This window comes from Nerophis ophidion, linkage group LG04, assembly GCF_033978795.1.
Source record: "Nerophis ophidion isolate RoL-2023_Sa linkage group LG04, RoL_Noph_v1.0, whole genome shotgun sequence".
Classification (NCBI taxonomy): Eukaryota; Metazoa; Chordata; class Actinopteri; order Syngnathiformes; family Syngnathidae; genus Nerophis; species Nerophis ophidion.
This window is the reverse complement of record NC_084614.1, coordinates 64,575,888-64,603,173: the sequence shown is the minus strand read 5'-3', so window position 1 is coordinate 64,603,173 and position 27,286 is coordinate 64,575,888. Positions and strand designations below refer to the sequence as shown.

The window sequence follows — 27,286 nt, the reverse complement described above, 5'->3', positions numbered from 1 at the left end:
TCAAGTAAAACATGTTCCTTTATGACGTTCTAGCAATCAAAATGCATTTGTGTCAAAATATCAGGGTTTTTTTTATTTTAAAAGTAAACTTAAATGATGCATGGAAGTGATACATCATTTGACAGCGGACTTTTTATAAATTTACCATACAGCCAAATTCGCAGCTGTGACATTCTGGTTGACAAAAAGGATGTTTTGTTTTTTTAAACAAAGTGTTCTGTCCCTGAGGCATAAGAACTCATAAAACAACTATCCTATGATTTGTGCCAACTACCAAAGTCATCCAAGTGTTATATCCACACAGCCACAAAGCCCTCCTGCTGGGTAAAATAGACTCTGGCAAAGGTACTTGCAGTGTGTAAAGCCTTTTAATTAAATATACCCCACAGTCACACAAAAGTGATGTCATTTGGAACATGTAGCTAACTAATATCCCGAGATAAGATACATCGCTTGTTTTCAATATTTCTTTTTAATAAAAAAAAAAAAAGGTCCTCAATCATGAGTGATTTGATCATACAGAAATGCAGCGAGGCTCACATCCTCTGGACCGGGTTAATGCCAAGAATGTCAAAACCTTTGGCCATTATGGAAGCCGCCGCATCACAGAGCAGCATCCTCCACATGTTCACCTTCACCACCTCACCTAAGAAAAAATGTAAATAGAACAATTATGCGATTTCACTTCCATAACATTAATTTGGAAAAGGAGGGGGAAAAAAAAAAAAAAAACTTGCTAGAACAGAAACAATACCCAACCCCATGGGGTTTGTAGTACATTACCTTGCAGTGCTAAGGGAGAATTAGCATAATTAAACAGCTAAGCCTGAAGTGCTAACACTGCCGTGCGCAGCAGGGGTGAAGTGCTAATCGGAGCTAGTATTGTGTGCCAATCCCGCTGTGTTACACTGTTAAAGGCCTACTGAAACCCACTACTACCGACCACGCAGTCTGATAGTTTATATATCAATGATGAAATATTAACATTGCAACACATGCCAATACGGCCTTTTTAGTTTACTAAATTGCAATTTTAAATTTCCCGGAGTTTCGTCTTGAAAACGTCGTGTAATGATGACGTCAATGGTTTTTAAGAAGTATGAGCGCAGCACACACACACAGCTAAAAGTCGTCTGCTTTAACCGCATAATTACACAGTATTTTGGACATCTGTGTTGCTGAATCTTTTGCAATTTGTTCAATTAATATTGGAGAAGTCAAATTAGAAAGATTATCGTTGGGAAGCTTTAGCCTTTAGCCACACAAACACACGATGATTCCTTGTTTAAAATTCCTGGATGTGAAAATTTACCATGGATCAGAGCGCGGTCAAGCGAACGTGAATCACGACGGAATGTCAACCAGCAGGTTTCGGTGAGAAAATTGTGGTTAAAAAGTTGCTTCTTACCGGAGAAAAGCTGAGCTTTCCCCGTCCATAGCTGCCGTCGACTCCCCTGAGGCATTGGCGTCAAGACACCCGTGGAGACACCCTTCCGACTATCAGGTACTGTTAAACTCACTAAAACATTAGCAACACAATAGAAAGATAAGGGATTTCCCAGAATTATCCTAGTAAATGTGTTTAAAAACATCAGAATCCGTCCCAATGCAATCGCGTTTTTTTTTTTTCCTAGTCCGTCGCTATCAATATCCTCAAACACGAATCTTTCATCCTCGCTCAAATTAATGGGAAAATTGTCGTTTTCTCTGTCCAAATAGCACTTTTTGTTGGAGGCTCCCATTATAAACAATGTGAATATGTGAGGAGCCCTCACACTTGTGACGTCATTGTCTGCAACTTCCGGTAGAGGCAGAGCTTTTCTCTTAACAGCGAAAGTTGCAAACTTTATCGTGGATGTTCTGTACTAAATCCTGTCAGCAAAAATATGGCAATATCACGAAATGATCAAGTATGACACATAGAATGGACCTGCTATCCCCGTTTAAATAAGAAAATCTCATTTCAGTAGGCCTTTAATTTTTAGGAGGCTCTCGCTCTGATCCTTGTACCTGTTTGCCGGTCCTTCTCCACGCAGTAGCAGCTGTCGTAGAACTCGGTGAAGGTGGTGGCCAGCTCATACAGGTAGTCGCAGAGTGTGTGTAGCAGCAGGTCGTCCAGAATCTTCTGCAGGATCTCTGGAAAGCGAAGGATGCACTTCCCCAGCTTCCACTCCTTCTCGTGGTCCAAAAGTACCTCAGTGGTCTCGGCCGCCTTCCTCAGCGTGGCCTCGTCGATGTTCGCCAAGCGAGCAATGGACCTAAATTATACACAAATATATCGTGTTCCGCAGCTAGATGCCGAGAGACACAAAGAAGTCAGGGCTCACCTGATGCGAGTGAAGGCGTAGAGAAGGTACGCCGCCGTGTTGCCGCGGTCGTCCAGCATCTTGTCGAAGGAGAAGACGTAGTCGTTGATGCGGTTGTGAGAGAGGTCGGCATATTTGATGCATCCGAACGCAACTGACCTCTGAGCTTTGATCAGCTCCTCTGGGGTCAGAACCTGCAAAGAATCGATAGATTAAAAGGAATTCTGGCAAGTTCAGAGGCTGAGGTTGGTTTTAATGAGGCGGTGGGTGGCGGGTAAGCAGATGGTAAAAGTGGGCATCCACCCAGACAGGCCACGCTGTTGGCAAGGCCTTCACCCAGCACAACCTTACGCCGTGTCGGCTTGTTAACACTTCGACTACACATCACATTGTGTTCCTGACACGCTCTCAACTGAGTCAGGCTTGCTTTGTTTTGTCGGTCCAACAACAGCTGGAGCGCACGGCCAGGACGAGCAGAGCCTCAGGGACCAGAGAGGAGGTCAGAGCAAAAAGCTGACAGAGTTGCAATATCTGACTGGACAAACAAGAACCTTCTTTTAACTAATGAAAAGAAGAGGAAGGGGGAATTAAGGCAGAAGTTCCGAGTCACACCAGCAGTTTAAAAGCTAAAAAAAAAAACCTTCTGAACACACCAAAGTTGTAATGTATTGACAAGCTAATTATTCAACGTCACTAACTTTGGAGAACTTCACTGGGTCTACTTCCAGGCAACAGGAACTGCATTATGCCTCCATTGTTACTATAAAAGTATTGTCGATGGCATCATTAAAAATGCTATGTGATCAATCAGAAATCCATAAATTTCAGGGCATGGTTGGGGCGTGGTAACCATGATGTCATCGTATAGTTTGCTATGATATCATTTCTTTAAACAGGCTCAAAAAATGTATAAATTCATTTAAAAACAAATGTGTTATCATTAACATATTTTATATGATATTGCTATATTTTCAATTTTTGTTTTTTATTGTACTTTGTTGACAATTTTTCAAGTGTCTAGACTCTAGAGGAGTAATTCTCAATTGTGGTACTGCTCCTCCACATCGAGAGGAGCCAGATGAGGTGGCTCGGGCATCTGGTCAGGATGCCACCTGAACGCCTCCCTAGGGAGGTGTTTAGGGCACGTCCAACCGGTAGGAGGCCATGGGGAAGACCCAGGACACGTTGGGAAGACTATGTCTCCCGGCTGGCCTGGGAACGCCTCGGGATCCCCCGGGAAGAGCTAGACAAAGTGGCTGGGGAGAGGGAAGTCTGGGCTTCCCTGCTTAGGCTGCTGCCCCCACGACCCGACCTCGGATAAGCGGAAGATGATGGATGGATGGTACGTGTACCACTAGTGATACATAGGGTCCATCTATGGGTACATCAAAGACCACTTGACTAAAGTAGCGTTTCGTTTTCCAATATTTAAACAGTGTTACTTTTCAAACTGTGTGTAATGTTATAGTGGCCAAAATATTAAATGTACTTGTTAAATAAAACCTCTGCCTTGTTTGAATACTTAGGCCTACTACTAATGTTGGTCATTATTATACGTGGGGGATATTATCGATTTTTAGATGCATTGAAATTCGGACAAGGACGATTACGGAACCGATTAGTAAACGTTGATAATCGATTCATGTATTGTATTATGTATTGTAAATAAAGTAATGCAGACAGTTCTAAAATGTGCGACCTGACCAGCTCTTTTACTGTTAGGCACGTATATATGTCCCAGTTTTGCACACATTTTCAATAATTTAATACATGCAGGAGTTACTTGACTGTTTCTTATTTCGAATGAATTGTGTTTTTTAGATTACAAATGACAAACACTTGTTTACTGAAATGAAAAGAAATGTAAAACTGTACATAAATTAAATATGCATCAATAAACAATTTTTAATTGAATCATAATCAAATCGTGATTCCCACCTCTAGTACCACCTGAAGTGGTACTTGGTGAAAAAGGTTTGAGGACCACTGGTCTAAAGACTTACTTTATTAAAAAAAAACTGGAAACAAATATAGTTTAGACATTATAGACTGTACTCGGGTTTAGAACTTCTGTCCTTCAATGTGGGCGACAAAAGATGCGAGCATGACATCACACTTGCTTCACGCTGTTGCTCCAATTGGACTTTCTTTCCTTGAAAGCCGCCACTATCTTCTTAGTATTGGCACATTTTGTAGATCCTTGTCTGCAGGTATATGTGGGATGTATTAAAGTTAGGTCCACATCACAGACATGCTGACTACGCCCCAGACAACCGCGTGTGTATTGTTGACCTCATCTGGTTATGGAAACACTGTTTTCGATGATGAAAGTCTTTTTTTCGGCGGACAAGCTTTCAGTGCATCACTAGTCAATAGTGCACACATAACAGGCTTTACATATCTATTCATGCTGCAGCGACCTGCTGGTGGTAATGTTTTATGTTTGCATGGTTTTGATTTGAAGTTCATGGTAACAACCACAACGTCCATGCCTGAAAGTGTACTGGTGGAGAATGAAAAATGGAACACCTGTTGACTTGGGCCGGTTGTTAGCTTAAAATTGGCAATAAGTGTTAAAAATATCGTCAGACTCAGTCCTGAGTTCAAACTGCGGCCGAGTCATACCAAAGACTATAAAAATGAGACCCATTACCTCCCTGCTTGGCACTCAGCATCAAGGGTTGGAATTGGGGGTTAAACCACCAAAAATGACTTCCTGGCGCAGCCACCGCTGCTGCCCACTGCTCCCCTCACCTCCCAGGGGGTGATCAAGGGTGATGGGTCAAATGCAGAAAATAATTTCGCCACACTTGGTGTGTGTGACAATCATTGGTACTTTAACTTAATAAGGGAAACCAGACACTTTCCTACCTTGTCTCGCTCTTTATCTTTAAGTTTGTCCATGGATCTCTTCAGTCCCTCCTCCAGCAGGTCCATGAGTCGCACCGTTTCGCCAGAGCGAGTCTTAAACTTCTTCCTGAGCGAGCGAAACAAGAGTGTGTAAAGAAGGGCAAGCAGGCGCTAACAGGTTGTCCCAAAAGGCACGTCGCTTCCAATAACCTTGCAGACGACAAACGGCCCAATTAAGATGTCGTGCAAACATCAGAAAATCGATAATCTCCCATCCTTCCAGTACTTACTCTCATTGTCTGGACTTTATGAAAACCTTGTGATGAATTTCTAATAAGACTTGGGAGCGTAGCCGACATCCTGGGGCCAGTTTACTCTTATTTAGTCTTTCACAGAAAAAGGTCCCATTCATTAAAGTTCATATTATCATTTTGACTGTTGGCATGCTGGAAGTAATTTCCAGTGTAATATCACAAGTCAATCGTCACTATAGATAATTACTTAATTAATCTTACTTGTCTTCGCCCAGCACCACTCCGAATCCCGCATGTTCCACACGGGTCACCTCGGGGTCATACCAGCCGATCATCTTAGCGGCAGCAAACACCACCTGGAAGTGTGTGGCCTTGGAAAAAGCGCACAGTATCATCAATCACTGCCACGCCCTGTGTCTCCTCCTTCCTGTGTGTGCCCACCTGCCCGCTGTCCGTCACGTAGATGATGATGTCGGCCTTCTCGTCGAAGATCCGCTGGCGTATAGCAGCGAGGTCCGACGTGTCGTAGGTGTAGCCGCCGTCCGACTTGACGATGGTGAGTGGGATGGACTGACCCGGGGCGAACACAATCTTGCGACCCTCGTCCATCTCGGTCAGGCCTGTAGATGTGCATTAATGAATGGGTAACAGCAGGGGGCAGCAAAAGGAGACAAAATGATGATTAACAGAGCATGAGTGAGGGTTAGACATTAACGGAAAAAATATATATGAGGCAACATTGCCCCTTAGTGGCCATACTACAACTGCACATTGACTCAAGCAGCAGAAAGACCCACCTTTCTGATCAAACTCCTTTACCACCTCCTTCATCATCTCCTGGTAATAAGACTCCCCTCGCTCTGTGATGTGTACGTCCAGGCATTCGTAAACTTTCTGGAACTCTGAAACATACAAAGCTTGCATAAAAACACTTAAAAGCATGGATGTGAAGTCAAGCTTACAGTAGACTGCATTAACACCTAAAAGTGTGACACAGCCATTGTATGTCACCATGCTTGTGTGTCCTAACACTTAAATGAACAACTTTGCAACCTGCTGTAAAAATTGGTTTATACATGTTTTGCTTAGAGGGGAACTGTGCTTTTTTGCAATTTTGGCTATCATTTACTATGCTTATGTAAGACAAGAACACAGATGCATTTATTTTATTTATGCAATCTAAATTTGTAAAATACAGCAAGTTTCAGTTGGGCAACAATGCAGCTAATGAGAGTACACTATTCCACCCATGGTCCTCTAAAATAACCACCAACAACACTCCATTTGCATCTTGTGACCTGAATATTAAACAAGTACTGGCAATATTGTTATTACAAGCACTAATGCCAAGGAACTACTTTTAGTGGCGTCTGGAGCACAGAGAGCAAACTTGCTTATACTAGCAGCTACTGTATTGACATGCTGAGCTGCTGCTGCATCGCCTCGGAGTTGGTAAAAGTTAACTGTAGATTATAAATCATGCCTCTCATTTGAATATAAAAAGGTCGTTGCCGTAGACTGAGTGAGAAGTTAGTCAACTTTGACATTCATCTAAGACCCGGAGATGGCAAGAAAGCCACAAAAAGACGCTTGGTATTTTTTCTACTGGCATGAGGAGTATGATTAATTAGTATTCTAAATGGGATTGATTGATTGAGAAGTTTATTGACATCTTAAATATGACCATACTTTCAGTAGACATCCCAGTGAGAAGAAATAGTACAGTAAGTTCATGTTTTTTGTTCAGCACTTAGCAATACTGATGCATGTTGCGTTGTTTCACTAAAGCTGGATCCGTTTAGCACACAGCTTTTAAAACTTGAGATGTGCCGTTCACGAACGAGTAGTTTTTTTAACAGCTCTTTCAAGTGAACGATGAGAACCGAGTCGCAGTTGTATGTTTTGCTTGAGAGTTGTCTTTTATGCAAATTGTCCATACTGCCCTCTCAGAACCAACTCTTTTGACAGTATTTATTGAAGGAGTAATGACATCACTGTATTGGAATCTTTCCAGAGGCTCTATTCATGTGAAAGCTATCATACACACGCACTCACGCAGGCAGTTAAAGCACCTAAACCTACTGGAGCTTTTTGGCCACTGTATTTGGAATTAGAAATATATATCAATCAGCAACTGGAAAACCAAACAAAATTAACCTAAGTCAAAGGAAATGTTGCATTTGGATGAATTTCCGCGAAATCTGTGGGGGTGATGACATGCAAGGTGAAGTGATGTCACTATCAATGAATGGGAAATGGCACCACCTTGTGGAATGGTTACAATGGAAACAAAAGTCAGATTACATTATTATTACAGTGTTTATATTAGTGTAATGTTTTCATTTTGATTTATTAACCAAACTTCCATGCCATTACTGCCACGAGTGATTGTGATGAAAACAAGCTGCTTAAGGAAAAAAAAATGTATATGTATCCCATCCCCTCCATCCATTTTCTACCGCTTATTCACTTTCGGGGTCGCGGGGGGGGGGCTGGCGCCGATCTCAGCTACAATCGGGCGGAAGGCAGGGTACACCCTGGACAAGTCGCCACTTCATCGCAGGGCCAACACAGATAGACAGACAACATTCACACTCACATTCACATACTAGGGCCAATTTAGTGTTGGCAATCAACCTATCCCCAGGTGCATGTCTTTGGAAGTGGGAGGAAGCCGGAGTACCCGGAGGGAACCCACGCATTCACGGGGAGAACATGCAAACTCCACACAGAAAGATCCCGAGCCTGGATTTGAACCCAGGACTGCAGGACCTTCGTATTGTGAGGCAGACGCACTAACCCCTCTGCCACCGTGAAGCCATGTATATGTATATACATACAAAAACAAGACAGTCTTTTGAACAGCTTTTTAAAAGGAACTGCTCCTTTCAAAGAGTCATAAATTCCATCTCTATCTAAAACTTGTAGCTCATCCTCGTTACGTTCAAGCTCAGAAATGTGTAAATATTACATGTTATAAGATTTGCCTGTTACTACATATATCGTTTTTAATTTTCCAGAAGGAATCAAAGTACTATCTAGTACTATCTATCCTACAGTGTGCATATAAAACGATGGAGTTTTTTGGATGTTTTTTTAAAGCCCCTTTTAGGCAAAATAGAGCGAATTCCATTAGCTCCATTGTCAGCTAACGTTTAGGAGTTAGAATGCATAAAAAAAAGAAAACCATGTGTGCTTGTCTCATATAAAGGCAAATATATAAAAGGCAAAACTCTCCCAAAAAGTGCAGTTCCCCTTTAATCTTGCTAATTTAAGCGACAAAAATACAGCCAGCAAATCAAACCTTCCACCCATTAAATGATGCATTAATTAAAAACATGAAACATTTGACTAAATATAGATCGGGAGGTTGTGAGTTCAAACCCCAGCCGAGTCATACCAAAGACTATAAAAATGGGACCCATTACCTCCCTGCTTAGCACTCAGCATCAAGGGTTGGAATTGGGGGTTAAATCACCAAAAATTATTCCCGGGCGCGGCCACGGCTGCTGCTCACTGCTCCCCTCACCTCCCAGGGGGTGATCAAGTGTGATGGGTCAAATGCAGAGAATAATTTAGAAACATCCAAGTGTGTGTGTGACAATCATTGGTACTTTAACTTAACACAATAGGAGTTAACCACTAGCCCGGTATCAGCGAAAAAACAAGCATCCGTCCTGCACCACGTTAACTTGTGCAAAGTTACACAGCAAGTTAACATTTCAAATAAGCACACATGGTTGGTCTTTTCTCATATTTTAGTTACGTCATTTAGGCAGCTACACAACAGCTAAGCAAACAAGCTAGACATATATAAAAAGTGTCATTAATTGAACAATATTGCAATCTTAAACACCACATTTGTCAATATAAACAAGTAAGAAATAATTATAGTTGCACAATACTTACATATAAAGTATCCAAGGCAGAAGCCTATTGAAAATTGTTCAGTAACAAAACTAGTCTGAATCATTCAACTTACTGTATCATGCCCTTAATTTAATTATGACCTCTAAGTGTCGCAAAACACAAATTAACGCTCCACTTAAAAACATAAATCTGGTCAGTGTTTTCATACTTACCATTGTTCTGAGTAAGTTCAGTTGATCAACTATTTTCGAACATTCCACACTCCCAAAATAATTTAAGTTTGTACGATGGTTCCTGCTGATACTGTATCGGCCGACAATGTTGATATCGTATAAGAAGTGAAAAAGTGGTATAGGTACCCCCAATTACACAATACTTTATTATTTTACAATACAGTACAGTGTTTTCAGTATTAATTTATCGTTTCAATCAGATGACCATCTAATAAATAAGTGATTAATAATGCTTGTTAGGACAAAATTAGCAATGATTGGGGGGTTAGATCAGGGGATGTCGTCGTGAGCTTGTAAATAGTCTTTCAAGGTACTTGTGATTCGGGGCTAAATAAATACATTTTGATTGATTTAGGTTATGGTGTCCTCACCCAGTACCACAAACTTACCTTTCCTGGAGACGTCACAGATGAGGTTCCAGGCTTTGAGGAAGTCTGCTTCTTTGCTCTGCAGCCTGACCACACACTGGTACGCTCGCTTCTTGAAGTCCTCCTCCTCGTCAAAACGCTTTTTGGACTCCTGAAGATGGAGGACGATATGTTTTTGTTTTTTTTAATGATCATTAAGCGAGGACTCACTTTGTAAAAGGCCTGCAAGTCCCCGATGGGCGGCGACACCGTCAGGTAGTTTGGGAATTTGTCCTGGAGGTGTGCGATGAGCATGCCGAACTGTGTTCCCCAATCTCCAACATGGTTCAACCTGAGAGGACAACATGAGGGAACCTCTTTCCAACATTGTTGTAATTGCAGCTTTTGATGGGACACCCACCTGACCACGTCGTAGCCCAGAAACTCAAAGAGTCGACACATGCTTTCCCCGATGATGGTGGAGCGCAGGTGACCTACATGCATCTCTTTGGCGATGTTGGGAGATGAGAAGTCTACCACGACCTGAACACGCACACACACGTGATGCGCTGAGTTGGGTACACAGGTTAGGATGGAGGGGCAGGGGGGTACCTACCCGCTTCCTGAAGGCCAGTGGGGGTGGCTGCACACCGTTGACCAGCAGGTTGCTTAACAGCCTAGACACAAACGCTCTCTTCAGGTGGATGTTGATGAAGCCTACAGCAAGTGAGCGCACACTTTGACGTGAGGTTTGGCGACGCAAGTGGTAAAAGGAAGGAACTGCAGGTCATGGACTCTAAATATAACTTTATTCTCTTGACTGCGTGAGGTTAAACCCTTGTTTATCGCTTCCGGAACTGGCCTGACCGTGGTTAATTATTAATTAAATATTTGCATAGTTCAAGCATAAAAAAAATATTTATGACCTAAATATATTTTTTTAACAAAGAGAGCTCTCTAAACACCCACAGTCAGATTTACACTCCTTTAGTCCAATACAGCCCAGCGATGAGGTGGCGACTTGTCCAGGGTGTACGCCGCCTTCCACCCGATTGTAGCTGAGATAGGCACCAGCGCCTCCCGTGGCCCCAAAAAGGAATAAGCGGTAGAAAATGGATGGATGGATAGTCCAATACAGTGATGCTGCATGAGACAGACTCTCAGTGGCCATGATACCTGATTGGTTTGGTGGATTCTAGTGGCCAATGACACTGTGATATTGATGTTTTTTTAATACATTTACCCTACATTTTGGACTATAAGTCGCTAATTTTTCCTAAACTTTGAATTCTACGGCTTATAAAACAGTGCGGCTAATTTATGGATTTATCTTCGATGACGGCCATAATACAAAAAGTTATAACATATACATCTATAGCAGGGGTCACCAACCTTTTTGAAACAAAGAGCTACTTCTTGGGTACTGATTAATGCAAAGGGCTACCAGTTTGATACACTTAAATAAATTGCCAGAAATAGCCAATTTGCTCTATTTACCTTTAATAAATAAATCTATATATATATATATATAAAAAAAAATGGGTATTTCTGTCTGTTAATCAGTCGTACATTTATTTTCCTTTTACGGAAGGTTTTTTGTAGAGAATAAATGATGAAAAAAGTACTTAATTGAACGGTTTGAAAGAGGAGAAAACACGAAAAAAATGAAAATAACATTTCGAAAAATAGTTTATCTTCAATTTCGACTCTTTAAAATTCTACATTCAACCGAAAAAAATGAATGAAAAACTACCTAATTAGAATCTTTTTGAAAAGGATAAAAAAAGAATTCATGTAACATCATTAGTAATTTTTCCTGATTAAGATTAATTTTAGAATTTTGATGACATGTTTTAAATAGGTCAAAATCCTTTGTTAGAATATATAACGAATTGGTCTAAGCTATATTTCTAACAAAGACAAATAATTTTTTCTTGTAGTTTTTCCAGAACAAAATTTTTTAAAAGAAATTCAAAAGACTTTGAAATAAGATTTAAATTTGATTCTACAGATTTTCTAGATTTGCCAGAATAATTGTTTTGAATTTTAATCATAATAAGTTTGAAGAAATATTTCACAAATATTCTTTGTCGAAAAAACAGAAGCTAAAATGAATAATTAAATTAAAATGTATTTATTATTCCTTACAATAAATAATAAAAATACTTGAACATTGATTTAAACTGTCAGGAAAGAAGAGGAAGTATTTTAAAAAGGTAAAAACGTATAAGTGTTTAAAAATCCTAAAATCATTTTTAAGGTTGTATTTTTTTCTCTAAAATAGTCTTTCTGAAAGTTATAAGAAGCAAAGTAAAAAAATAAATGAATTTATTTAAACAAGTGAAGACCAAGTCTTTAAAATATTTTCTTGGGTTTTCAAATTCTATTTGAGTTTTGTCTCTCTTAGAATTAAAATTGTCGAGCAAAGCGAGACCAGCTTGCTAGTGAATAAATAAAATAAAAAAATAGAAGCAGCTCACTGGAAAGTGCTGCTATTTCAGCTATTTTTAGAACAGGCCAGCGGGCAACTCATCTAGTCCTTACGGGCTACTTGGTGCCCGCGGGCACTGCGTTGGTGACCCCTGATCTATAGCAGGCGTGCCCATTACGTCCATCACAAGCTATCAGTCGATCGCCAGGCATAAAAAAAAATAAGCCTAAAAATTAGCGATCATCGATCTCCAACAGAACGTCACTTTTGTCACTTGATTGACATTCACGGCACCTGAGTGTCTTCTGAGATGACGCTGGCTGCTGCGAGATCATTATTAAGAAAAAAAGACCAACAGGAAGGCGAGAAACACTTATTTCAACAGATACTTCAATCAATGTTTACTTAAATAGCCATAAATCACCAGTGTCTCAAAGGGCTGCACAAACCACAACACAAACCTTGTGCTGTACTTGCCGTCCAAACTCTAAAGACTGACTGCACAGTTCCTATCTTCACAATAAAAGCGCTGCTTCATCCTGCCTGCGCTAACCAAATAAGAAAGCCGGGTGCACAAGCTAGCAAGCTACAGAGTTTGCCACGAATGTATTTCTTGTAAAGTGTATAAAAACGAGTGTCGAAGCTAGACAAATAAGATGCCAAAAATGGCATCTTATTTGTGGTATTGGACAGAAATTAGGACTTTTTTTCTCCTCCATTTGAAAATGTGGCCATTACCATCACTACCGTCTGGTTTCTATCAATGCAAGTCATCAAAATCAGGTAAGACACCAACTTATATTCTTGTCTTCATGAAAGAAAGGAAACTAAATGTGTTAAACATGTTTGTATTATCATTAAACATCTGTAACTTGTTAACAAAAACATGTCTTTCATAAATAAATAAATATAAGTTATATATATGAATGAGGTAGATCCCTTCCACTTGGTCACATGAAAAGTAGCTCGCCTGCAGAAAAAGTGTGGTCACCCCTGACCTATAGGGTGTTTTATTGATCGTGCTATGGCGCCATCTTGACAAATTTGCTCACTGCAGGTGCTGCAGTGTACTTTCATTTACTGCTTTTAACCTTATGTGCTGTTCAGTCTTCTCGCCGTCCATAGCGTTTTCATCGTATGGATCCTTCATTCTTCATTCCAAGCAACATTTAGTAAGTATGAATTGATTTAGTTATATTGTCAAACTCACAAACACTCATGTGTGATGTCTTTAGGAGTGTTCTTATGCATATTTATATGTGCTATCGTAATGTAATGACGCTAGCGACGATTGGCCGTGTTAGTATTATTAACGTACAATGGCAGTATTTTGGTATTGTTTCAGTTTCAAAAACTTCTCAGTAAATTCCCCAAGTCTGTCTAGCTGATTGGAGAGATAGCTTCCGCAGCTAGTGGGTCCATGACGATGATTTCTGTTTTGTTTGACTAGCCACGTGACAGACACAACTTGAAAACAATCTATGTAAATGAAAAAGTACATAATCTGTGTAAATATTATTTTCGCAACATATATATCTGGTCCCGATAAAATTAAGTGAGCGTGGCTTGTATACTAGTGACTACTCTATAGTCCGGAAAATACGGTAGATATTATTGTGCTTCAAAAGCCTAATTTTGGACAGAAATACGTAGAGTATGCTTTAAAAACAAACACAAATCTCTGATATAAAAGGTGAAACTCAAAAAATAGAATATCATGCAAAGGTTTGTTTATTCCATGCAATTAGATTTACAAGGTTAAACTAATAAATGTCAAAGGCTCCAAACATGCAACTCAAGATATTTCAAGACATTTTGAAAATACCTATTTTGATATAAGTTTGATGATTATCACTTACATCTCATGTAAAACTCGAATCGAACATTTCTAAAAATGTTGGGTTGTTAAAAACTGTAAACCATGGTTATCTTTATGATCAAAAATAAAGGTTTGACATATCTCACTTTGTATTTAATGAGTTTATATCACATATTGCGGTCCTCTCCAAGGTTTCTCATTTTCATCATTGTCACCGACGTCCCACTGGGTGTGAGTCCCACCGTGTGTGAGAGTTTTCCTTGCCCTTATGTGGGCTCTACCGAGGATGTTGTTGTGGTTTGTACAGCCTTGAGACACTAGTGATTTAGGGCTATATAAAATAATCATTGATTGATTGATATTAGTTTCATATTTAAAGTTGAATTGCTGAAATAAATGTATTTTTTAAACAGTATTCAATTTTTTTGAGTTTCATTTGTAGTGAAAGTGCGCTAGGGATAACTGTACCGAAAAATCAGTGGCCGCCATTTAGATATTTTCTATTTTGCAAAAACGCTAAAACCAATTCAATATTGATATGCAAAGATGTGATACGTACTTAAATGAAAAAACATGTTCAAAGAGTACCATATTTTACAGACCATAGGGCGCACCGGATTATAAGGTGCACTGCCGATGAGCGGGTTTATTCAGGTCTATTTTCATACAAAAGGCGTACCGGAAGTGGTCATATTATGATTTTTTTCTACATTAATAACACTTCCTTGTGGTCTACATAACATGTAATGGTGGTTCTTTGGTCAAAATGTTACATAGATTATGTTTTACAGATCATCTTCAAGCCGCCTTTTTGACGTCACTTCAGGATACGCCGTTTAGTGGGTGGTCTTATTTACGTGGCTCACCTTCGGCAGCGTCTTCTCCCCGTCATCTTTGTTGTAGCAGTATAGCGTGCAAGAACGGGAGTGCCATCCATCCATCATCTTCCGCTTATCCGAGGTCGGGTCGCGGGGGCAGCAGCCTAAGCAGGGAAGCCCAGACTTCCCTATCTCCAGCCACTTCGTCTAGCTCTTCCCGGGGGATCCCGAGGCGTTCCCAGGCCAGCCGGGAGACATAGTCTTTCCAACGTGTCCTGGGTCTTCCCCGTGGCCTCCTACCAGCTGGACGTGCCCTAAACACATCCCTAGGGAGGCGTTCGGGTGGCATCCTGACCAGATGCCCGAACCACCTCATCTAGCTCCTCTCGATGTGGAGGAGCAGCGGCTTTACGTTGAGCTCCTCCCGGATGGCAGAGCTTCTCACCCTATCTCTAAGGGAGAGCCCCGCCACCCGGCGGAGGAAACTCATTTCGGCCGCTTGTACCCGAGATCTTATCCTTTCGGTCATGACCCAAAGCTCATGACCATAGGTGAGGATGGGAACGTAGATCGACCGGTAAATTGAGAGCTTTGCCTTCCGGCTCAGCTCCTTCTTCACCACAACGGATCGATACAACGTCCGCATTACTGAAGACGCCGCACCGATCCGCCTGTCGATCTCACGATCCACTCTTCCCCCACTCGTGAACAAGACTCCTAGGTACTTGAACTCCTCCACTTGGGGCAGGGTCTCCTCCCCAACCCGGAGATGGCACTCCACCCTTTTCCGGGCGAGAACCATGGACTCGGACTTGGAGGTGCTGATTCTCATTCCGGTCGCTTCACACTCGGCTGCGAACCGATCCAGTGAGAGCTGAAGATCCCGGCCAGATGAAGCCATCAGGACTACATCATCTGCAAAAAGCAGAGACCTAATCCCGTGGCCACCAAACCGGAACCCCTCAACGCCTTGACTGCGCCTAGAAATTCTGTCCATAAAAGTTATGAACAGAATCGGTGACAAAGGGCAGCCTTGGCGGAGTCCAACCTTCACTGGAAACGTGTCCGACTTACTGCCAGCAATGCGGACCAAGCTCTGACACTGATCGTACAGGGAGCGGACTGCCACAATAAGACATTCCGATACCCCATACTCTCTGAGCACTCCCCGCAGGACTTCCCGAGGGACACGGTCGAATGCCTTCTCCAAGTCCACAAAGCACATGTAGACTGGTTGGGCAAACTCCCATGCACCCTCAAGAACCCTGCCGAGAGTATAGAGCTGGTCCACAGTTCCACGACCAGGACGAAAACCACACTGTTCCTCCTGAATCCGAGGTTCGACTATCCGGCGAAGCCTCCTCTCCAGTACACCTGAATAAACCTTACCGGGAAGGCTGAGAACGGGAGTGGAAGAATTGTAAAAAGATGGAGCTAACTGTTTTAATGACATTCAGACTTTACTTAAATAAATGACGGAGCAGCATCTCCTCATCCATGGCTCACTAGTGCAACAACAACAGCGGAAATGTGTAGCGTGAAAAAACATCAAACGGGAACTCTCGAATAACAAAAGTTCCATGGGTGAATTATGTAAAACCACTACACCCGTAGTTTTTAGCACTTCCATAGCGAGTCTACTGAAAGATATAAGTTAAAACTTTATGCTACTTTATATTAGAAATAGCAACAGTAGAAGATGAATGTCACATAAGAAGATAGAGAAAAAATAAGCTTACCGACTACTCCATCATAGGAGTAATAAGTGCCATTTTGCGGTCCTTATACACACCATAACAATACTCGTATGTTGTAGCACAGTACGTCTGACGACAGTAGACGTAATGCTCCGACAATCCATCAAGCGGTGCAGCTTCATAGCTTACCAAAGTCGTACTAAAACATTTTGACTGATTTTTGAGTGCCGTGTGAAATGTTCTATATTCTCAAATATTTGGTGTTGTTTACTGGCGTCATATCGCAGTCTACACATCTCTTATGTGTGACTGTCATCAACTGGTTACACTCATCATTATACCATCTACCAAATAAAATTGCTTTGAGGACGGTAAGCACAGCCAGAATTATTCAGTTCATTAGGCGCACTGTTGATTTGTGAGAAAATAAAAGGATTTTAAGTGTGCTCTACAGTCGTAAAAATACAGTACTATCATTATTGTTATTATCATTAGCATCCATATGTCTCAATATTTGCAATTTTGTAGTTTTCCTGTTTAATTGTACTTACAGAAAGTTTTGCAGGCCAATAAAAAAAAATGTGGATGCGAGTCACTAATGAGGCCACACTTTGGACACGCCTAGCTTATAAATGTTGTAATCCAAGGGTTAAACTTTAGCTGCCATAAAACATTTCCTCATAGTTCAAATAAATAAAGTGCGTAAAGTAGTAATAGTTTAACAGTCCAACATGTGAGGAGCGTGACTGAAAGTGAAAGACAGATCATGTCTACCTGGTCCTGCGATTTCGGTTTTCTCGATGAGTTCGTTTTCCGGAAGGTTCCGAATGATCTTCTCTGCGATCTCCCTCGGGTTGACCTTCATACCTTTTGCTTTCAGCATCTGAAACAGTCAGGTGTAGTTGTTACTTATTGTAGCTTTAATCTAAAAAAAAGAAACCTAATTCCAGGCAGCAGATGTCAAACCTGGGCCATGGCCATGGCGCTGTTACACTGGTAGTCTCCAAACTTGGCCTGCTGGTTGGGTGTGACGGCCAGCGGCGGGCTGTCCAGTTCTGGGCAAGAAGCCCTGATGGCCTCGCCAAAAATCTCCTGGAGCCGCTGGTTGATGTTCATCATGGAGGTCTCGCAATGAGGGGTTTCCGCCTGGAGACTCTGAGGACACACAACCATGCAATTACACTCCAAACTAATATTTGTCATTTTCTGTGTAACTTCAGAAATCATTTCCATAGTCATTTTTTCTCGATATGTATAGCTACATAGAGCAATTGAATTTTTCTGTAATTTTCATTAAAACTATGTATGGTTTACAAATTATTTGTAACTTTTAATAGACTAAGAGATTAATTAAAAATAAAAATAATTTACAAAATAAAATACTTATTAATGGGACTTAATTTTATGTAATAAATTGGGCGCTGTAAAAATGTCTTATTATTACAAAGTTGTCCTATTTTAATTTTCTGACATTAACACAAAAATAAGCAAGTAATAACGTATTAAAAGAAAGAAAAGGAGTTTATTATACTGTATTTTTCGGACGTATTAAAAGAAAGAAAAGGAGTTTATTATACTGTATTTTTCGGACTATAAGCTGCTACTCTTTCCCCAGGCTTTGAATTCTGCGGCTTATAAAATGGTGCATATAATTTATAGATTTTTCTCAACTAAAGACCATAATGTTTTGTATTCAACAAACTGTTTTTAACAACGACAGACACTAAAAGGTGTTACTGTTTGTGCTATGGAGCCATATATTGGATAAGCTCACTCACTGCAGGTTGAAAATGTACTTCCTGTTTTGTGCCTTGAACCGGAAGTATATCCCGTTTCATCTACTATTGGTGTATGGCGTTTCTGTTTCAAAGGATTCTTCATTCAACGTTTGTAAGTTGTACAAAACTAAAACAATTCATAATTACTAAACCGTCCCATGTGTGACATATGTAGGAGTGTTTTCATGCATATTTATCTGTGCTGCTTTCATAATGTAATCAAGCTGGCTTTGTTAGCATTAGCGAACATGTTAGAACATTTACAAACTGTGTATTAATATTATAAACTTACACAGGCTTTTTTTTTGTTTTGTTTCAGTTTCGTAAATTCACCAAAACGTCACCCTGGAGTTTTTGAGGTTTTTTTAGCTGATTAAAGAGCTAGCTTGCACATATAGAGGGTCCATGACGATGACTTCTATTTTGTTTGTTTAGTCGTCGTACTGCTTTGGGACAGGCACCGTTTAGGAACAATTAAGGAATGTAAATAAACATTTACAAAATATGACTCACCAAAATATTTTTATATTTCTCACCCCATCTCTAAGGGAGAGCCTCGCCACCCGACAAAGGAAACGCATTTCGTACGCTTGTACCCGTGATCTTCTCTTTTCGGTCATAACCCAAAGCTCATGACCATAGTGAGGATGGAAAAGTAGATTGACCGGTGAACTGAGAGCTTTGCACTCCGACTCAACTCCTTCACCACGAGGGACGGATACAGTTTCTGCATCACTGCAGACGCCACACCAATCTGCCTGTCAATCTCACGATCCACGCTTCCCTCACTCGTGAACAAGACTCAGAAGTTCTTGAACTTCTCCACTTTGGGCAAGATCTCCTCTACAACGACGGCATTCCGCCCTTTTCCGGGTGAGAACCATGGACTCGGAGGTGCTGATTCTCATCCCAGTCACTTCACACTCCGCTGCGAACCGATCCTGTGAGAGCTGAAGATCCTGGCCAGGTAAAGCCAACAGGACCACATTATCTGCAAAAAGCAGAGACCAATCGGGATGCCCTCAGCGCCCTGATTGCACTTACAAATTCTGTCAATAAAAGTTGCAAACATAATCTGTGACAAAGGGCAGCCTTGGTGGAGTCCAACCCTCACTGGAAACCAGTGTGACAAAGCTCTGACAATCTTCATATATTTATGGCCCCATAATACAATTTTATTGTACTGTAATATTCATTAAACCATTTTATGTATTATAAATATATTGTAATTTGTCTGTATTGAATTGATTTAATTAGTACACAATTTTAAGAGTTATTGCATTTGTCTTTAATTTACAATATATTTTTTTAAATAAATCAATGTGTTTTTTTAATCTATTAATGACTCAAATCATTAAATAATATTTAATAAATTGATCACTGTAATATTCATTACATTTACCATTATTACCAAGCTGTCCTATTTAAAGTTTCTGACATTAATACAATTATAAGCAAATGAAAACGAACAAAAGTTGAATTGAAATGAGTGCGAAAAAATTAATTCCATCTGCTGTGAACATAAAAAATAATAATTTCGGGCACTCACCCTCTTGAGGATGTTGAGGCGATATTTGAGCCTGGAGTTTTCCTCTCGTAAATCATCCAAATGTGAAGATGGACTCAACTTCTGGGGATTCTTTAGACACTCGATCTCTGCGGAGAGACTCTTTATCTCGTGCTCCTGAAAATCAAAAAATATGTATACTACACACGGGGGGGAGAAAAACTCAGTGGTCGTAGCAAAACATTGACTGAGATTTCAAATGCAAAGGACAGCTTATTTATCCAAAAAAAAACTCCTGAACCTTAGAAGAATTGTTAATTATTGTAAAAAAGGTAACCATACATTTTAGTGTGTTGCAGTATTTACAAGAAGTAATCTGATCAAAAATTAACACTTTTATTGACCAAAAATACACCAGAATGAAACTGAAAGCCTAATTTAAAGGCCTACTGAAATTAGATTTTTTTTATTTAAACGGGAATAGCAGGTCCATTCCATGTGTCATACTTGATCATTTCGCGATATTGCCATATTTTTGCTGAAAGGATTTAGTAGAGAACATCCACGATAAAGTTCGCAACTTTCGGTGTTAAGAGAAAAGCCCTGCCTCTACCGGAAGTTGCAGACGATGACGTCAAATGTTGAATGCTCCCCACATATTCACATTAATTTTAATGGGAGCCTCCAACAAAAAGTGCTATTCGGACCGAGAAAACGACAATTTCCCCATTAATTTGAGCGAGGATGAAAGATTTGTGTTTGAGGATATTGATAGCGGCGGACTAGGAAAAAAAAACAAAAAAACACTCGATTGCATTGGGACGGATTCCAATGTTAAGACACATTTACTAGGATAATTCTGGTAAATCCCTTATCTTTCTATTGTGTTGCTAGTGTTTTAGTGAGTTTAATAGTACCTTATAGTCGGAGGGGTGTGTCCACGGGTGTCTTGACGCGCAGTGTCTCAGGGTAGTCGACGGCAGCTTTACGGACGGCACAAGCTCAGCTGATCTCCGGTAAGATGCGACTTTTTACCACAAATTTCTCACCGAAACCTGCTGGTTGACATTCCGTCGTGATTCATGTTCGCTTGACCGCGCTCTGATCCATAGTAAAGTTTCACCTTCAGGAATCTTAAACAAGGAATCACAGTGTGTTTGTGTGGCTAAAGGCTAAAGCTTCCCAACTCCATTTTTCTACTTTGACTTTTCCAATATTAATTGAACAAATTGCAAAAGATTCAGCAACACAGATCTCCAAAATACTGTGTAATTATGTGGTTAAAGGAGACGACTTATAGCTGTGTGTGTGCGCAGCGCTCATATTTCTTTAAAATCTGTGACGTCTTACGTACACGTCATCATTACACGACGTCTTCAAGACGAAACTCCCGGGAAATTCAAAATTGCAATTTAGTAAACTAAAAAGGCCGTATTGGCATGTGTTGCAATGTTAATATTTCATAATTGATATATAGACTATCAGACTGCGTGGTGGGTAGTAGTGGGTTTCAGTAGGCCTTTAACATGTAATACTCATTAAAATGGCACCAGGGGTCACTTAAATAGCATTTTACAGGGTATCTCTGCATATACCGCATAGCATATTACATTAAAATAATGAATCAGTTTTAATAAATGATCACGTGTTGCGCACAATATGACCGCAAGAGGGCACTAAACTAAACCACACTTTTGTAGTACGTGTCCATTGTGACCGCGGTATGAACACATTTAATTTAACAGATTTCGATAAAAACAAAACAAGTCTAATCAACAACATTGTGCTTCAAATTGAAACCAAAACATAATATGATGACAATTATACACGTTGTCTGACAAGACTCCTTTTAAATAAGTAGTCATTTCAAAGAGACGCGCCGTTCTAAATATATCACACCGTCTACACGTCGGCCATTATTGACATATATCACTAAAATGTAGAAATGAAATTCGGCGTACGAAATTGATGCAAAAAAAACAAGTAACATCTAAGAAACAAAGTAAAAAGTCGCGATTGTTCAGTCAAAAACGCGTCGCTCTGTCCGTCTTGAGCTAATAGCAAACCCGACGACAGTGCCCTCACTTTCGTATCAAAATCCTTTTTTTTGCTTTTTAATTAACGCCGAATTTGAAAGTAACACCGGCCAGTTCAAAACATGTTTAAATAATTAGAACAACTTTACATAAACATATTTGACCATCAAGTCTGCGTATTTGTGTCGGATTTGCAAGGCACTGCCGGGCAGTCATTCGCCAACACGATGGAAACACTGGTTTAGCTTCAAATGTTGCTACTAGCGGGCCTCACCTGCTGCTCCTGCCGCGCCGAGAAGTCGGTCACACCGTCTCCCATCATTCCGAAGCACCGGGGGATGAAAACTCAATTGGAGTGAAATGTGTGCCCAATGGACGCGGCTGATGAAACTAAACTAACAGCAGGAAGTAAAGCCCAACTTTTTATGACTACTTCCGGTGCAGCCAAAATAATCATTTTACTCGCTGTTGAATGACCACTCGTAAAAGGGGTTTGGACTGTACTTGTTGCCATCTAGTGGATAAAAGTGTCTTTGCAGGCTGAATATAATAAAATCAATCAATCATCCATCCATACATCCATTTTCTACCGATTATTCCCTTTTGGGGTTGCGGGGGGGGCGCTGGCAACCATCTCAGCTACAATCGGGCGGAAGGCGGGCTACACCCTGGACAAGTCGCCACCTCATCGCAGGGCCAACACAGATAGACAGACAACATTCACACTCACATTCAAACACTAGGGCCAATTTTGTGTCAATCAATGTTTATTTATATAGCCCTAAATCACAAATGTCTCAAAGGACTGTACAAACCACTACGACTACGACATCTTAGGAAGAACCCACATAAGGGCAAGGAAAACTCACACCCAGTGGGCAAGGAGAACTCACACCCAGTGGGACGCCAGTGACAATGATGACTATGAGAACCTTGGAGAAGACCCCCCAGGGGACCGAAAGCAATGGATGTCGAGCGGGTCTAACATGACACTGTGAAAGTTCAATCCATAGTGGCTCTAACACAGCTGCGAGAGTTTAGTTCAAAGCGGATCCAAGACAGCAGCGAGAGTCCCATTCACAGGAAACCATCCCAAGCAGAGTCGGATCAGCAGCGTAGAGATGTCCCCAACCGATACACAGGCAAGCGGTCCATCCTGGGTCCCGACGAGCGGTCCATCCTGGGTCCCGACTCTGAACAGCCAGTACTTCATCCATGGCCATCGGACCGGACCCCTTCCACAAGGGAGGGGGGGACAGAGGAGAAAAAGAAAAGAAGCGGCAGATCAACTGGTCTAAAAAGGAGGTCTATTTAAAGGCTAGAGTATACAAATGAGTTTTAAGGTGAGACTTAAATGCTTCTTAAAGGCCTACTGAAACCCACTACTACCGACCATGCAGTCTGATAGTTTATATATCAATGATGAAATATTAACATTGCAACACATGCCAATACGGCCAGATTAGTCTACAAAATTGCAGTTTTAAATCATCCTGCTGAAAACGTTGCGATATGACATCACGGATTGTAGCGGACATTTTGTTCCAGCACCGATCCCAGCTATAAGCCGTCTGCTTTAATCGCATAATTACACAGTATTCTGGACAACTGTGTTGCTGAATCTTTTGCAATTTGTTCAATTAATAATGGAGATGTCAAAGAAGAAAGATGTAGGTGGGAAGCGGTGTATTGCGGCCGCTTTTAGCAACACAAACACAGCCGGTGTTTCCTTGTTTACATTTCTGAAACATGACGGTGAAGCTTTACTATGGAACAGAGCGGTCAAGCGAACATGGTTCCCTACCACATGTCAACCGGCAGGTTTCGGTGAGAAAATGGTGGTAATAAGTCGGCTCTTACCGTAGACATGAGCGGAGAGCTTGCGTCGTTCCTCCTGCAGCTGCGGGCTCTCTTGACTCCTCCCACCGGCCGCCCCCGACTGTCGGATGCTTACACCGTGGAGGAGGGGGGAAAAAAAAATTCTCAGCCCGGCTGCCTTCGCCTCGTCGAGAAACGTGGCTTCCCTCGGAGACACTGGCGGTCACCACACCCCTCCGACTTTCAGGTTGTACAGGTACGACCATATAATCTCACTAAAACACTAGTAACACAATAAGCAGATAAGGGATTTTCCAGAATTATCCTAGTAAATGTATCTAATAACATCTGAATCGCTCCCACTGCCCTCATCTTCTTTTTTTTTTTTTCTAGTCCTTCACTCTCACTTTTCTCAACCACAAATCTTTCATCCTCGCTCAAATTAATGGGGAAATCGTCGCTTTCTTGGTCCGAATCGCTCTCGCTGCTGGTCGCCATGATTGGAAACAATGTTCAGATTTGAGGAGCTCCACAACCTGTGATGTCACGCGCACATCGTCTGCGACTTCCGGTAAAGGCAAGGCTTTTTTATTAGCGACCAAAAGTTGCAAACTTTATCGCCGATGTTCTCTTCTAAATCCTTTCAGCAAAAATATGGCAATATCGCATAATGATCAAGTATGACACATAGAATGGACCTGCTATCCCCGTTTGAATAAGAAAATCTCATTTCAGTAAGCCTTTAAAAATACGGTTATTGGTCCAACAGCTGAACAATTTTAAGTGAAAGAACATATACTGAACAAAAATATAAACGCAACATTTTTGTTTTTGCTTCCAGTTTTCAAGGTTTAAACTTAAATAACTAAAACGATTTTTTTTTTTATTATCAATCCACAATGCAATCCAATTCCAAAACCAAACCTGACTCAGCAACACTCAGAACTGCAATAATCAGAGCAATTGAGGAGACTGATTGATTGCTACTTTTATTAATAGATTGCACAGTTTAGTACTCCGTACAATTGACCACTAAATGGTAACACCCGAATAAGTTTTTCAACTTGTTTAAGTCGGGGTCCTTGTTAATCAATTCATGGTACAAATATATACTATCAGCATAATACATTCATCACACAGGTTAATCATCATAGTATATATATTGAAATATTGACATTATTTACAATCCGACACAAACACGACACAGAACAAACCAAAAGTAGTGAAACAAAAATGAATATGATCAACAACAGTATCAATATTAGTTATAATTTCAGCATAGCAGTGATTAAAAATCCCTCATTGACATTATCATTAGACATTTATAAAAAAAAAAAAAAAGAACAATAGCGTCACAGTGGCTTACACTTGCATAACATCTCATAAGCTTGACAACACTTTTTTCACAAAGATAAAATAAGTCATATTTTTGGTTCGTTTAATAGTTAAAACAAATTTACATTATTGCAATCAGTTGATAAAACATTGTCCTTTACAATTATAAAAGCGTTTTTAAAAAAAATCTACTACTCTGCTAGCATGTCAGCAGACTGGGGTAGATCCTGCTGAAATCCTATGTATTGAATGAATACGATTCACAGAATCGTTTTGAATCGGAAAAAAATATTTTTCTAATCGAGAATCGCGTTGAATCAAAAAAATCGATATATTATCCAATCGTGACCCCAAGAATCGATATTGAATCGAATCGTGGGACACCCAAAGATTCGCATCCCTACTAAGTACACTAAATAATAGGGCTGCAAATCTTTGGGTGTCCCACAATTCGATTCAATATCGATTCTTGGGGTCGCGATTCGATAATATATCGATTTTTTCGATTCAACGCAATTCTCGATTCAAAAACGATATTTTTTCGATTCAAAACGATTCTGTATTCAGTCAATACATAGGATTTCAGCAGGATTTACCCTAGTCTGCTGACATGCTAGCAGAGTAGTGGAAAAAAAAGAAAAGCTTTTATAGTTATAAAGGACAATGTTTTATCAACTGATTGCAATAATGTACATTTTTTTTAACTATTAAACGAACTAAAAATATGACTTATTTTATCTTTGTGAAAACATTGGACACAGTGTGTTGTCAAGCTTATGAGATGCGATGCATGTGTAAGCCACTGTGACACTATTGTCTTTTTTTTATTTTTATAAATGTCTATTGATAATGTCAATGAGGGATTTTTAATCACTGTTATGCTGAAATTATAACTAATATTGATACTGTTGTTGATAATATTCCTTTTTGTTTCACTACTTTTGGTTTGTTCTGTGTCATGTTTGTGTGTCCTCTCAAGTGCTCAGTTTATTGCAGTTCTGAGTGTTGCTGGGTCAGGTTCGGTTTTGGAATTGGATTGCATTGTTATGGTATTGCTGTGTAGTGGTTTGTTGGATTGATTAAAAAAAAATTATATATATATATATATATATATATATATATATATATATATATCTTGATTGGATTGTCCAGAGAATAGTGCTCGATACCGTGGTAGAGCGCAATATGTAGGTGTGGGAAAAATCACAAGACTACTTCATCTCTACAGAACTGTTTCATGAGGGGTTCCCTCAAATCTCCTGATGATTGAGGGAACCCCTCATGAAACAGTTCTGTAGAGATGAAGTAGTCTTGTGATTTTTCCTACACCTACATATATATATATATATATATCGATTTTAAAAAAAAAGAGAATGGATTCTGAATCGCACAACGTATTTGATTCGATTTGTATTCGAAGAGATTTTTTTCCCACACCCCTACTAAATACTTATTATATTGTTCACAAATGTGTTAGTAAGAACTTATTTGCCAAGATAATTCGTCCAACCTCACAGGTGTGCCATGTCAAGATGCTAATTAAACATCATGATTATTGCACAGTGTGCTTAGGCTGAAATGTGAAAAGGTCACTCTGAAATGTGCAGTTTTGCTTTATTGGGGGGGGGGGGGGGTCAGAAAAGCAGTCGGTATCTTGTGAGACCACCATTTGCCTCACGCAGTGCAACTCATCTCCTTCGCAGAGTTGATCAGGTTGTTGATTGTGTTCTGTGGAATGTTTGGCCACTCCTCTTCAATGGCTGTGCCAAGTATGTAACTGGTTATTGGAAGTAACTGGAACACACTGTCGTATACGCCGTTCCACAGCATCCCAAACATCCAGGAATTGTGTACAGATCCATGCAACATGGGGCTGTGCACCGTCATGCTGCAACGTGAGGTGATGGTCTCAGGTGAATAGCTCAAAACTCCTCAGCGTCTCGTCACGATATCTTTGTGCATTCAAAATGCCATCAATAAAATGCACTTGCGTTTGTTGTCCATAACATACGCCTACCCAAACCATAACCACACCCACAGCTGGGGCCACTCAATTCACAGTTTACATCAGTAAACTGGTCATTCACACGACACAACACACCGTCTGCTCTGAACAGTGAAAATCCGGATTAATCCGTGAAGAGAAGACCTCTCCAACTTGGCAGACGCCATCAAACGTGAGGATTT

General features: G+C 40.4%; 1 protein-coding gene across 3 annotated transcripts; it reads right to left on the bottom strand.

The window, feature by feature from the left end:
* On the bottom strand, window positions 1–22,380 carry rars1 (arginyl-tRNA synthetase 1). Of its 3 annotated transcripts, XM_061898807.1 has the most exons (17): window positions 22,221–22,372; window positions 20,960–21,043; window positions 20,828–20,893; window positions 19,953–20,087; window positions 17,592–17,780; window positions 17,400–17,508; window positions 10,477–10,577; window positions 10,282–10,403; window positions 10,092–10,212; window positions 9,903–10,032; window positions 6,208–6,312; window positions 5,852–6,030; window positions 5,672–5,781; window positions 5,178–5,283; window positions 2,328–2,500; window positions 2,011–2,258; window positions 1–646 (listed from the first exon to the last, which is right to left on the bottom strand). In XM_061898807.1, exons 1-17 carry the CDS (start codon window positions 22,266–22,268, stop codon window positions 537–539), a joined length of 2,136 nt encoding a protein of 711 aa, XP_061754791.1. In that variant the 5' UTR covers window positions 22,269–22,372; the 3' UTR covers window positions 1–536. The 3 variants fall into 3 exon arrangements, with proteins under 3 accessions (XP_061754791.1, XP_061754793.1, XP_061754792.1); XM_061898809.1 differs by having other exon boundaries at window positions 20,828–20,965; window positions 22,221–22,325; XM_061898808.1 differs by lacking the exons at window positions 20,828–20,893; window positions 20,960–21,043 and having other exon boundaries at window positions 22,221–22,380.
* Window positions 22,381–27,286: the final 4,906 nt, after the last annotated feature.

Excerpts from the sequence above, each read along its gene's own strand:
- rars1 (XM_061898807.1), bottom strand. The coding sequence starts at position 22,268 with ATGATGGGAGACGGTGTGACCGACTTCTCGGCGCGGCAGGAGCAGCAG. Across the intron at positions 20,894-20,959 it reads ATGTCAACCAGCAGGTTTCG|CTGCCGTCGACTACCCTGAG; the intron begins GTGAGAAATTTG and ends CCGTCCGTAAAG. Across the intron at positions 10,033-10,091 it reads ACTTGCAGGCCTTTTACAAA|GAGTCCAAAAAGCGTTTTGA; the intron begins GTGAGTCCTCGC and ends CTCCATCTTCAG.